The sequence below is a fragment of the Tasmannia lanceolata genome, unplaced genomic scaffold, assembly GCF_043159265.1.
Source record: "Tasmannia lanceolata isolate RefF3 unplaced genomic scaffold, GAP_Taslan_0.1 ptg000024l, whole genome shotgun sequence".
NCBI classification, from domain to species: domain Eukaryota; kingdom Viridiplantae; phylum Streptophyta; class Magnoliopsida; order Canellales; family Winteraceae; genus Tasmannia; species Tasmannia lanceolata.
This window is the reverse complement of record NW_027518701.1, coordinates 10,947,096-10,959,638: the sequence shown is the minus strand read 5'-3', so window position 1 is coordinate 10,959,638 and position 12,543 is coordinate 10,947,096. Positions and strand designations below refer to the sequence as shown.

Sequence of the window (12,543 nt, the reverse complement as noted above, 5' to 3'; positions counted from 1 at the left end):
GTTTCTTAGTGTTAGGGGCACCGAACCTCAAACCCCTTCTCCATTACTCAACTGGATCGACACAGTCCCCGCAGCAACACTCGGTAATGAACCTTGATTGGACCTCCTTGATACTTCTCCCTTGAACGGTGCCGAGCTACCAAGGGAACCAAACACAATCGCAGAGATCTCGCCCCCAAACAGGATATCCGGACGGCCGGTAAGCGTAAAGCGCGGCTTTCGAATTCAAAACATCCCGCCTAAATCACCATCCCCGATCTTCGCCCATAATCATTGGAAATCGTATCTCCAAGTGTTTATTCGTCAGCTATCAAGCTCCACGTGGATTGAATCTAGGGTATGATTGATGTCTCTACGATCTTATTCTCCCGCCATCACGCCCCACGTGGACGAAATCAAATGCACGATTGATATCTCCAAGATCGTGGATCTCCACCCCTATAAAAAGGGGACTACGCACTCAAGCAAAGAGATCCAACTCATTCTCTCTTCTTCTCTGGTCTGGTAACTTGACTTAGCTCTCTCCCATTCCCCGTCTATTGTCTGTGATTGTCCGTCTCTGACTTGAGTGTCAAAGTGGTCGTCCGGAGCCACAACTCCTGGCTCGCTGATGCTTTTTCTGTGAGCGCAGGATTATAGGTTCTACGAAGTTAGTTCGTGCAGTCAGATTTTGGGCATCATCAGATTGGCGCCATCCATGGGACCCGACATGCCAAAGTCGAAAGCTACCTCCCAACTCAACGGTGCAATGGTCACGAGAAGCCAAGCAAGCCAACAAGACCACGAACCGCTATAGGAGATGGAAGAGATGGTCACCTCCGGCGACACTCCAGTGACAATGACCGCCTTCAATCAACTCACACAGCAAATTGGAAGTGTTGCGGTCGCCCTACAGCAAGTGCTCCAAAGGATCCCTCTCCAACCAGTGGCACCACCTCCACCCGTGAATACACCGGACGGAGGACTTAGCCCTGTCGAGATTCCAGAAGAGCAAGGATCCTCAGAAGGACGAAGCCCTCAGAGTCAAAGACCTCCTCATCGTCAACAAGGGTCTGCTTCCATCACTAGCCCACCACCCGACCATCGCCGTGATGTTCGGCATCGAAGGGGTGACAACTCAAGGATGGAACCGACGAACCTTGCTCATCGAAATGAGAATCAGAGACCTCCGCAAATAAGAAGCCCAGCGAGAAATATCCAAACAGAAGAGAGCCCCACCATCATGGCTAAATCCAGCGTCAGATAAGAGAACTTCAACAGCAAATGAAGACACCGTGTGATCCGGACCTCCTGGCAGAATGGGATAGCGAGATTGCTTCTCTGTTCACTCCGAGAGTCGCCAATGCCGTCGTTACCACAAACTCGGACATGCCTCGGTTGGATCTCTATGATGGGTCATTAGACCCTCTTGAGTTTCTCTGCACCTATCGCCGTGCGATGGTAATCAGAAATGCTTCTGATGCGACGATGAGAAAAGCCTTTTCCGCCTACCTGAAGAAAGACACTAGCAATTGGTTCAGTCGATTGCGGCCCAACTCCATCGAATCGTTCCACGAACTGGGAAAGGAGTTCGTTGCTTACTTCATCAACAGTCAGCCCTGAAAGAAACCACCCGACGCTCTCCTGGCTCTGTGACAGGGAAAGGACGAAACTCTACGGATATTTATCGGCCGGTTCCAAATGGAACTCCACCAAATTAGCGAACCGAACTTCGATATGGTTCGCGCAGCGCTCCGCCATGCCATCCGAGATAGAGATATGAAAGTCGCGTTAAATGTGAATCCTTCCCGTGATATCCAAGACCTCATGGCTACGGCGGACAGGTACATTAATAATGAGGAATCATCTGCCATGGAAAGGGAATTGGAAACCACCCAAGGTGCCGAAAAGCGAAAGGACAACTCTAGGACAACATCAAGTCATAAGCAGGCAAGACATAATGACCATCAAAACTGTCGCGCACCAAATCACCAGTTTAATAGGGTCGACTACACCCCCTGAACAACACTATCTCGAATATCCTGTACGAAATCCGTGACAAAGAACCCATAAACTGGCTTGAGAAAATGAGAAACTAGGGAAAAGGTTGTAGACACCCCATTTTGACCGTACCCTAAACCTCCCATGTTTGAGCAAAATCCTATCAAACCAATGCTTTAGGTTCCCAAATTTCACCCCAAGGTAGGTTAGGGTCCCAGCAAGGTCCCTGCAAAATTTCGTTGAATTCCGAGCGCGTTTGCCTAGCGAACGAGATGGAGAATGTCCGTAGTGTAAACCAAAAGGGGGGTGGATTATCCTGGATAGGGCCGAGCATGGGCCGAAGATGACAAAAATGGTGGGTGCGCCATATTAACTTTCCGCGTGCCCATCAATCAGTAGTGCAAGTATCATCACCCAATTTATTTTTATAAATACGAGTTTAAGTCTTTTTTCTAAAGAAAAAAAGAAAAAAAATTTCGCAGAGATAGAGAGAGAAAGTAGATCTGGATTAAAACCCTAACCTTTTTCGATCGGAATTCCATCTTCTCCGGCCAAATCCACTAGATTCCGACCCGATTCCGGTTCCAGCTCGATTCTGGCTAGCTATTTCTCTCCGGCTGACTTCCGATTGATCTCCGATCTGGCTATTCCTTTTAGTTAGGAACATTAACCCTATTTTCTCTTTTCGATCACAAATTCATATTCTCCGATCAGATTTCGACTAGATTCCGGTCACATTCTGGTCATCCTCCGGCCAACTCTCCTTCCTTGAACTACTTCATTTCTTATTAGTTTTAATTTTCAGTTTCTTTTCAAGGCAAAATCCTTAAGTTTGGGCCATTGAAACCCTAATTCCTTCCACTTTCTTCTCCGACTAAATTCTTGATGGATTCCGGTCGGATTCCGGCCAGTTCTTGTTGATAACAACTTTGAAACCTTAGATCCCCCATTTTCGTTCAATTTCGGCGAAGATCCAAGCTTCTCCGACAAGATTCTGTAGCTCCAAGTGTTTTTGTCATCAAAAGGATCTATTAGATCTCGGCAATTCGTCAACAATTTTAATTTCTGATAGTTCAGAAGTTCAGATTTGGCCATTGGCTTTGTCATCTGTCAACTTTGCCTTTGATCTGCTTTGAATCATTAACTTCTCTTCAAGTTTAGTCCAATTTCACTTCGGATCTGAGGAAAATTTGAAGAATCTCCGCTCAAATTGCAAGAGAATCAGGGAAAGGAAGAGATTATTACAGGTATTTTAATGTCTTATGCTTTTAAATTCTTGAAATAATGTCAAATATATTTAAGAATTCTTTCGTTGAATGATGTATATGTTTCTCAGATTGTTTTTTATTTATTTTTATTTTTATTTATTTTTTTATATAGTTTAGACTTTGGAAATTATGTCTTGGTAATTGATTCCTCTGTATTTAGAATTTTGTTTGTACGCATGATATTTGATCTAAGTATATGTATGTTGATTTTGTCGTTTCAATAGTGTTGACCTTGAAATTGAGTTAGGATAACCAATTTCTGACCCATTGAGAAAGTTGATTTGGTTTTACTATTTTTGTTATTTCTTTAGTGATGATTTTCTTTGATAGTATCTATATTTGTGCTCTAACCTGTTAGTATGAATTGTTATCATGTTCTAATTATTTTCCAAGGTTGACCGTAGTTATACTCTTCTTTGAATTTGTTTGTGGAAACTATTATAGCATTTGATCATTTTGAAAATAAGCTAAAAGATAAGTTTAGTGAAAGTAAGGGAATACTTTTCAACATTAAAAGAGCTCTACGCTGAATTTTCTAATTTGAACTGGTGATCATAGTATTTTTGTTGGCTTGTTTTTAAGCTTTCTTGAGTTCTCAAGATGCATGCTATTGAAAGTGCGTGCTATTGGTCAAGCAGTTATCTCGTTTTTTTTTAACTTGGATAATATTTTTCAAGTGGGTATTAAATTCATTATTGAACTGCCCTGTATGCTAGCTGAATTCATAGAAAGTGATTCTATATTTGTAAAAGCCTTGTGAATATATTTGTTGAGAGCTACAGTTGTGTTTTTGGTATTTTAGTTGCATGTGTGACTTCATTGAATCATTTGTTTGTATACCTAAAAAAAAGAGAGAATGGTGAAATGGACAATTTTAGAAATCGGTTTTTTTTTTATTGTTATGAATTTCACATGCAAAGGACTTATGGATTAATTGTTTTGTGCTGTCGAATTGTTAATTTCATCGTTTCGATTTATCAGGGAGAATCTCAGTATTTGTATGGTATTTTCACTAGTTTTTTTTATATCGATTTGTGGAATAGTCCTTGTTGATGTCATATAGTTTCATTATCTTGGTATGATTTGTATTTTTTTTGAATTCTTTGATGTTTGCTGGCCAAATTCATTAAGTTCAGTTTTCTCTCTACAGTGTTAGCACTATGTGTATAAGTAGTGACCCAAGTTTAGTTTCTCCCTTCATGGTAGCATTGTATATTTGATAGTTGTACAGGTTCATTTTATTGTGCCGGAACATTGTAGTTCATTTTTGTGGTGCCTAAACTAAAACTTAAACATAGTTCATTTTCATTGTGTGGAAATGAAAATCTTTGTAGTTCATTTTCATTGTGTCCAAACTGAAAACTATTGAAGTTTGATTTCATTGAGCTGAATTGGATATTCTCAAAGTGTTCCAGATGCTAGTGTGTATGCCTGTGATGACCACCATGAACAATTACTGTATAGTCTGTCCTAAATATAACAGTATGACTTCACTCCATTTCACCTACATTATCGTATTAGTAGAAACACAGATTAAAATTTTTATTTTTTTTCAATATCCTCATGTTTTGATTTCATTTGGTTCCCATGTGTTCAGTCCAAAGCATGTTTTAGTTTAGATATGTCCTTGTATTCACTTATGTGTCCAATTCAGAGTATTGTTTCAACTCAGGTAACATTCTCACTCTCTTTTATAGTTAAGGGTCTATAAGTCATCTTATTTTATTTTTCTCTTTCTCTATGTCTTTGGAAAATGACACACACACAGCCATGTGTTGTTGATAGCACCATTTGGCTTAGCTATCCCTTTTATTTAGTTTGATCCTCTCACAAGAACTCAAGAACCGATGGAATTTCTCAACAGCACTTTAAAGGTGGTTGTGTTGATAATTATACCATTTGGCTTATATATTACTTTTATCCACTCACAAGGATTGTTGGGATTTCTCAACATAATTTTAAATTACTAAAGACCCTATTGGTTGGTGCAATTGAACAAACATGGTGGTGCTAATATCATATTTCCTAGAATATAGAGGATTAATGCCAATATTTTGTACCCATTCTTTTTCTTCTTTCACTTGATTTATAACTTTCATTTTTTATCTCAAAATGTGATTGAGTGCTCATGGTTAAAAGAGTTACAAGACATCCTTTGATTTGATATAAATTCACTAAAACTATTGTTTTGTTTTAAAGTGAGTTCTCATTTTGTACACACTCTTTTGGCAGCCCATACACTCTCTTATTAATGACAGCCTATACACTCTCTTATTAATGACAACTCTTACCCTTTTGGTAATGACAGCCCTTTAATAGCTTTGATTTTGGGTAACCATCTCATCATTTTGATATGTACAACCTTCATCTTATTATTGGAATGGGAAAGTGATCATAACGGCCTTCATCTTTTTGTTAGAAGATAGTAAATGCTTATAGCAGTCCACACACATATTTTGTTAGCATATCCATGTTTTAGCACATAACTATATGCTATTAATGACGCAAGTCCAACCTGTTTCATTTTAATTAGGTAGCATGTTATGCTTGACCATTAGAGGTGTCTCATTGTAATAATGTCCTTATATTTGCAAACCATTATCTGCTTCTCTTTGATCAGTTCCTGAGTCAAAATAGTCTTAGCAAAGCAGTGTGGTCATCTAACATGGATATGTGCTTACTTGAATGTTAAAGTCTGTTGTTGTCCCTGAGATTGTGTTCATGTGAAAACTTAACTTGGTTCATGCTCTGTTATTTTACGAGAAGGATTGTATGATGGACTTGATATTATGCCTTGTTCTTGTCTGTACTTTAAAATGGGTAAAGTCAATGTATGTATTAGAATAAGATAATATCAGTACAACTTATGCTTATTCTGCACATTGTTGTAATTCATCTTTGGTTATCTAACTGTTTGTAGTGTACTTGAGGATTTTTTTTAGTGTTCCCAATTTTGTCATATTTTGTACTGTGCTAATGCTATTTTATATGAGGAATTACATATTTCTAAAATTTATAACGACAACTGATGGAAGAGATATTATAAATAAGAGTGTCATTTAGAAAGCATAGCTATGCAAAGTTTTGATTAGAAAGTGTTGTCTTTACATGTTGTAGACAGTCATCGCAAGGGCAATGAAGGCGATAGCCCAAGCCCATCCTTAGGGGATTAACTAAGTCCAAATAGCATTTTCCCCTCTCATTCAGAAGACTCTCTAAGTCTTTTAGGCATGTATCTTGGATATTTTGATTCTCCTTTTCATTGCAAGGGCAATGAAAGAGCTATCTAGAGCCTTTTTTAAGAGACAGGCCGTGTCTCATTTATCCTACTGATCATCATCGTTTTAGGGAGACAAGCTGTCTCACGAAAACATAATCAAATCCTTTGGAGACAAGCTTTGTCTCATTAGCGAGTCATACATAGGAGACAATCCAAGTCTCAAATAGAACACCTCCTTTAGGTTAAGAACCGACTTGGTCTGTTAAAAACCGTATCCTTCTTATCATTGCAAGGGCAATGGAGCCCATCTCTGTGTTTAGGAGACTTGCCTAGTCTCACTAGCACCCTTCTTATCTCCTCTTCTTTTAGGAGACTAGCCTAGTCTCGTTGGCACCTCCCCTCTTAGGGTTGTGAATTAGGAGTCAGTCCTTTAGCAAAGGATGTCTGTCCTTAGCCAGAGAGTCAGTCTTTCAAGAGTCTGTCCTATCATCATAGGGGTTAGGATTCTGCCCAACCTCTCATCAAATCATGTGTTTTTCTATCCGCTCCTGCAAGGTATAGGATGCTGTCCAACCCTTGCAGAGTTGTTATTCTGTTTTTTTCCCCTCGCAAAGCATAGGATGCTGTCCAACCTTTGCGGGATATTCAGGAGTCTATCCTCCCCTTATGATAATAGGATTTTGTCCTCCGGTGTCAAAAAACTCAAAAACATTCAGAAATTTTAAAAACATCAAAATATCTGAAAAATCCAAAAATCTCAAAAATCTTGAGTCATTAGGAGAGTGGTTAGGAATTCTGTTTTGAACTACGTTGGCTTGATCCCTTTCAACAGGGCACGTAGTGCAGCTTGGGATCTTTATCCCAAGTCCAGCCAAACCTTTAAAAATAAACATTTCGAACATTCCAAAAATACAAAAATTCTTCAAAAACCTTTTTTCAAAAAGATCTTCCCCTAGAGTTAGGAATTTGTCTTAGCTGTTTGGGATGTTTTAGAGTTAGGAGTCTGTCCTGATTTGTATTGATATGGTGTGTTCTGTCGTGTGAGTGTCCCTAGAGTTAGGAGGCCTCAAGTCAATCGGTTAGACATTTAGTCCAACCGATGGCTAGACTAGGAAGCATATAGTCAGCCCATGGTTTTCATTAGGTTGCACAGCCTAGATACATATAGGATGTAGGGCCCACCTGCATTAGCTTAAGGCTAAACAAGTTGCATTAGTTAGGGCATATAGAGAGTCCTAAAAATTACAATTCACTTGAATTTAAGTAATCGTACAAAAAGCTTTAAAAATCAGTCGAGTCTAGTGGATCGAGTCTAGGATAGCGGTTCTAGAAGGTTAGGCATCGTAGTTAGAATAGGTCATCGAACTACGTTGACTCCGATTCTTCCCGAGGCCGAGATACGTAGAGCAGTTGAGATGGACGGCCATCTTGGTCCGAGTCAATGTATTAGAGTTTTATGATTCATTTTATCCAGTTATGTTTAGAATTGATTTATGTTGTATGTTTTGCTGTGTTTTCTTACTTTCATGTACTGATCCTATACCTTTAGCTGTAGCATGCATGTGTTTGCACACCAAAATTCAGACACCAATTAGGTATGACACTCATAACCTAGCTATTATTAGGCGACACTTCTTTCATTTCTTTTATGTGTGTTTATTATTCATCTCTGAGACATGCATGATTAGATAGACGTCTTCTCGGAGATATTCGTTCTCATTTCATATGACTTTCGCCCAAAACTCTTCAAAATTATTAAGTAAATGGCATAAGAGACCAGGTGTTTGCACTTGGGCGGATGAGGTGCTCTTCAGACCTTCCAAATTCGTAACCAGGCACGAACCTTCTTTTATATCTCTGGTTATCCGTTGCAACAGAGCATAGTATGGGATCCTTGGCCCACTTCCTTGGATGGCGACTCTTCTTTGTTTAAAGTACGCCTCGAATCTGGGCTAGTCCCCGAATCGAGGTATCTCACCTTTGTATCGCCACTCATGCTGTGAGGGGCACTTCTTTCGAGAGTTCCTTGGTAGAGCTCTCCATTCACGTGGATGATCCATAGAGACTTCGCGCATGGGGCCCGTCCCCCGCCTCTCTCGGATCGGGGTCCACAAAGGTAAGACTTCCAACAAGTACTGTCGTTTTCACCAAGACCATGGTCATACCACCGAGAATTGTTACCATCTGAATAATGAAATTGAAAGGCTCGCCGGACTAGGAAAGATCGACAGTTATCTCCAGAATCCCCCAAGGAGCCATCAGCGACCCCGATCCGAAGTTCATCGGCCTGACGAACGTCATCGCTCGCTGAACCACCAAGCAGAAAGCAGTCGACATAGAGCCCCGGATTAAGAAGTCGACATAGAGCCCCTGATTAGGAGGAAGCACCAAAGGTCATCAGAAATATCGACACCATTTATGGAGGCCTGGCGTTCGGAGGACCAACTGACGAAGGGCGCGTCCTTTATGCAGGACAAGTCAACTCCATAGAAAACCCCGCAAAGAAGCCAAAGACTGGACCAAGTACCAATGCACCTATCACCTTTACCGAAGCAGATTATGGGACCATAGATTGACATCATGATGACGCCGTGGTAGTTCGGCTTACCATCGCCAACTGTAGCATGGGGCGAATCTTGGTAAACATGGGGAGCTCAGTCAATGTCCTCCATCAGAACAGCCGCCAGAGAGACCTTCTCCATAGGCGGTACTGACCCTCGAGTTGAAGTAAAGCATGGAGAACCGGTCGAAGAACTCACGAAGATTTCTCTGTTCCCCAGTACTGAGGATCAAACAGTCCAAATAGGTTCTCTCCTGTCAGGTAAGCTTAGAACCAAACTTGTCAATTTCTTAAAAGCTAACTCGGATGTCTTCGCCTGGTCCGCCTCCGACATGTAGGGGATTCCCTCGGACGTTGCGGTCCATAAACTAAATGTGGACCCCAACTCCAAGCCAGTCAAACAGAAAAAACGAAGCTTCACCGCCGAAAGACAAAAGCACATCAGAGAAGAAATAGATAAGCTTCTAGACGCTAAGTTCGTCAGAGAAATTCGCTACCCAGAGTCGCTCGCCAACGTAGTAATGGTTAAAAAATCCAATGGCAAGTGGCGAATCTGCATTGATTTCACAGACCTCAACAAAGCATGCCCCAAATATTGTTACCCACTACCGAGGATCGATCACCTCATTGACTCCACCGCTGGACATGAGATGCTGAGTTTCATGGATGCCTTTTCCGAATACAACCAGATTCAAATGTACGGTCCCGATATTCCAAAAACCTCCTTCGTCACCGACGAAGGATTGTTTTGCTACGAAGTCATGCCATTCGGCCTCAAGAACGCGGGCGCCACGTACCAGCGTCTTGTCAACAAAATATTTGCCGAGCAAATCGGGAGGAACATGGAAGTATATGTTGATGACATGCTCGTCAAGAGCCTCAAAGCGCCAGACCACATCGCCGATCTTGAAGAAGCCTTCACCATACTCCGATGAAACCGAATGAAGCTGAACCCCGCCACGCTTTTGGGGTTACCTCTGGAAAGTTCCTGGGCTTCATGGTTAGTCAGCGAGGAATCGAAGCCAATCCCGAAAAAATAAAGGCACTTTTAGAAATGACGGCACCCAAAGAAGTCAGAGATGTGTAGAGGCTCACTGGCAGAGTCGCAGCCCTCAGTAAATTTATGTCCAAATCTGCTGAGAGATGTCTGCCCTTCTTTAAGACCCTCCGAACTGTGAAAGATTTCCAATGGACGGAAGATTTTCAAGCAACCTTCGATCAGCTAAAAGTGTATCTCCAAGAGCTTCCTCTGCTCTCCAAGCCAGTACCGGGGGAAAGCTTGTACTTGTCCCTAGCAGTTGGGTCTGCAGCGGTAAGTTCGATACTCGTTCGGTAGGAAGGAAAAGCGGAACAACCTATCTACTACGTTAGTAGGGTACTCCATGATGCCGAAATTCGATACCAAGAAATTGAAAAGTTTGCCTTCGCTGTCGTCATATCATCAAGGAAACTCCGCCCATATTTCCAAGCTCATCCTATCATCGTACTAACCGATCAACCCCTCCGAAAAATATTACAGAAGCCTGACACCTTTGGGCGTTAGATTAATTGGGCAGTCGAATTAGGTGAATTCGACATCCAAATAAATCCCCGTCCAGCGATCAAGTCCCAGTCGCTGGCAGATTTTATCGTGGAATGCACGGTGTCGATGGAGGAGCTAGAAGAGACGAGCCTCCTGATCGAAGAATCGACCCTGAACCAGCAGCACCAAAATCCACTGTGGATGTTATATGTAGATGGCTCCTCTAATGCTGGAGGCAACGGTGCCGGACTAGTTATAACAGGGCCAGATAATTTTATTGCTGAATACGCCCTGCGCCTAGATTTCAAAGCATCCAATAACAAGGCAGAATATGAAGCCTTGATCGCTGGAATAGCCCTCGCTGCCGAATTACAAGTCAGCCGAATCAGAGTCCACAGTGACTCACAATTGGTAGTCAACCAAGTAAACAGCTTTAGCGAGGCTAAAGAAGAACGGATTATCAAATACCTAGAGAAGGTGAGAAGAGAAATCTCCGTCTTTGAAGAATTTCAAATAGTTCAAGTCCCCCGAACCTTGACTGCCTGCGCCGATGCTCTCTCTAAGATAACCTCTTCTGGAATGTTCGAACAGGGAAACGTCTACACCGATATCCTCCCTCAACCTAGCGTTGAAAGAGAAGAAGTCCTACAGCCCAACGAAGAACCTAGCTGGATGGACCCCATAATACAATACTTGAAAGACGGTATCATGCCCCCGGATAGAAAAGAAGCTCGACGCTTAGTAGTAAGGGCCGTCCATTATGTTCTCGATGGACAGAAACTATATAAACATTCATTTTCATGGCCCTTGCTAAAATGCCTCCAACCCTCCGCCGAGGTTTTTTCTGGCCAACCCTCCAACAAGACGTTGCTGACTTTGTTAGAAGGTGCGAGCAATGCCAGAAGTTTGCTACCGTGCCTCGTCTGCCAGTGGTTCCCTACAAACCCATCCCCAATCCAATCCCGTTTGCAATGTGGGGAATGGATCTGTTAGGACCTTTTCCTAACTCGACCAGGGGACATCGAATGATGTACGTCGCTATCGATTACTTCACCAAATGGGTTGAAGCCAAGGCAGTTAAGAAGATTACTTCCAGAGAAACGGAGAACTTCTTCTATCACGATATCATATGCAGATTCGGCGTTCGACGGATCCTTGTGACAAACAACGGGACCCAGTTTGCGAGTCGAAGGTTCAAAGACTTTGCGGAAAACTCGGTATCGACCAACGGTTCACCTCGGTTGGTCATCCGCAAGCTAATGGACAGGTAGAAGTAACCAATCGAACTCTTCTGCAAGGGTTAAAGAAACGTGTTGAGAACACCTAAGGCTCGTGGGCGAAAGAACTACCAAATCTCCTTTGGGCCTATCGAACTACTCCCAGAACCGCGACAAGAGAGTCGCCGTTCAGCCTCGCCTTTGGAGTAGATACAATGAAAGGACCAATTCCAACCACCTAAGGAGCAGCCTCGACCTCATTGAAGAAACTAGAGAAAAGGCTTGAGTCGGGATGGCCGCGTACCAGCACAGGGTCGCCCGATACTACAATTCCAGAATAAGGAAAGAGCAGTGAGGATGGGCGACTTGGTACTACGACGTTCCGAAGTCTCCGATCCTCGCAATTCCGGAAAGTTGGCTCCCACTTGTAGACACCCCATTTCGACCGAACCCTTTTAGCGTCGTTAGGATAGAAACCTTATCAAACTAGTGTTTTAGTGTCCCTAATTTGTTCCTAGAATAAGTTAGGGTCTCATTTAGGTCCCCGTAAATTTTCATCCGAATCCGTCTCGGTTTGCCTAGCAAATGAGCGAAGTTTGCAGTGTAGTGTAGTGTAGGAATAAGGGTGGCATTTTAGCCAGAAAAGGGGGTGTGCTGGAACCTTGAAAGCTAGTTCAAATATACTGCGGTGGGGCTATCCAGGAAGATTTGTGAGTGTCCAGATTAATGTGTAATATAATTAGGGGGTGCATTATCCGAGACCAGGGCAGTTTGGT

General features: G+C 42.3%; 1 protein-coding gene across 1 annotated transcript; it reads left to right on the top strand.

Moving 5' to 3' along the window:
• The first annotated feature begins 10,151 nt into the window (after nt 1-10,151).
• LOC143857019 (uncharacterized) lies at nt 10,152-11,821 on the top strand. Its single transcript, XM_077367292.1, has 3 exons — nt 10,152-10,340; nt 10,572-11,454; nt 11,544-11,821. Exons 1-3 carry the CDS (start codon nt 10,152-10,154, stop codon nt 11,819-11,821), a joined length of 1,350 nt encoding a protein of 449 aa, XP_077223407.1.
• Nucleotides 11,822-12,543: the final 722 nt, after the last annotated feature.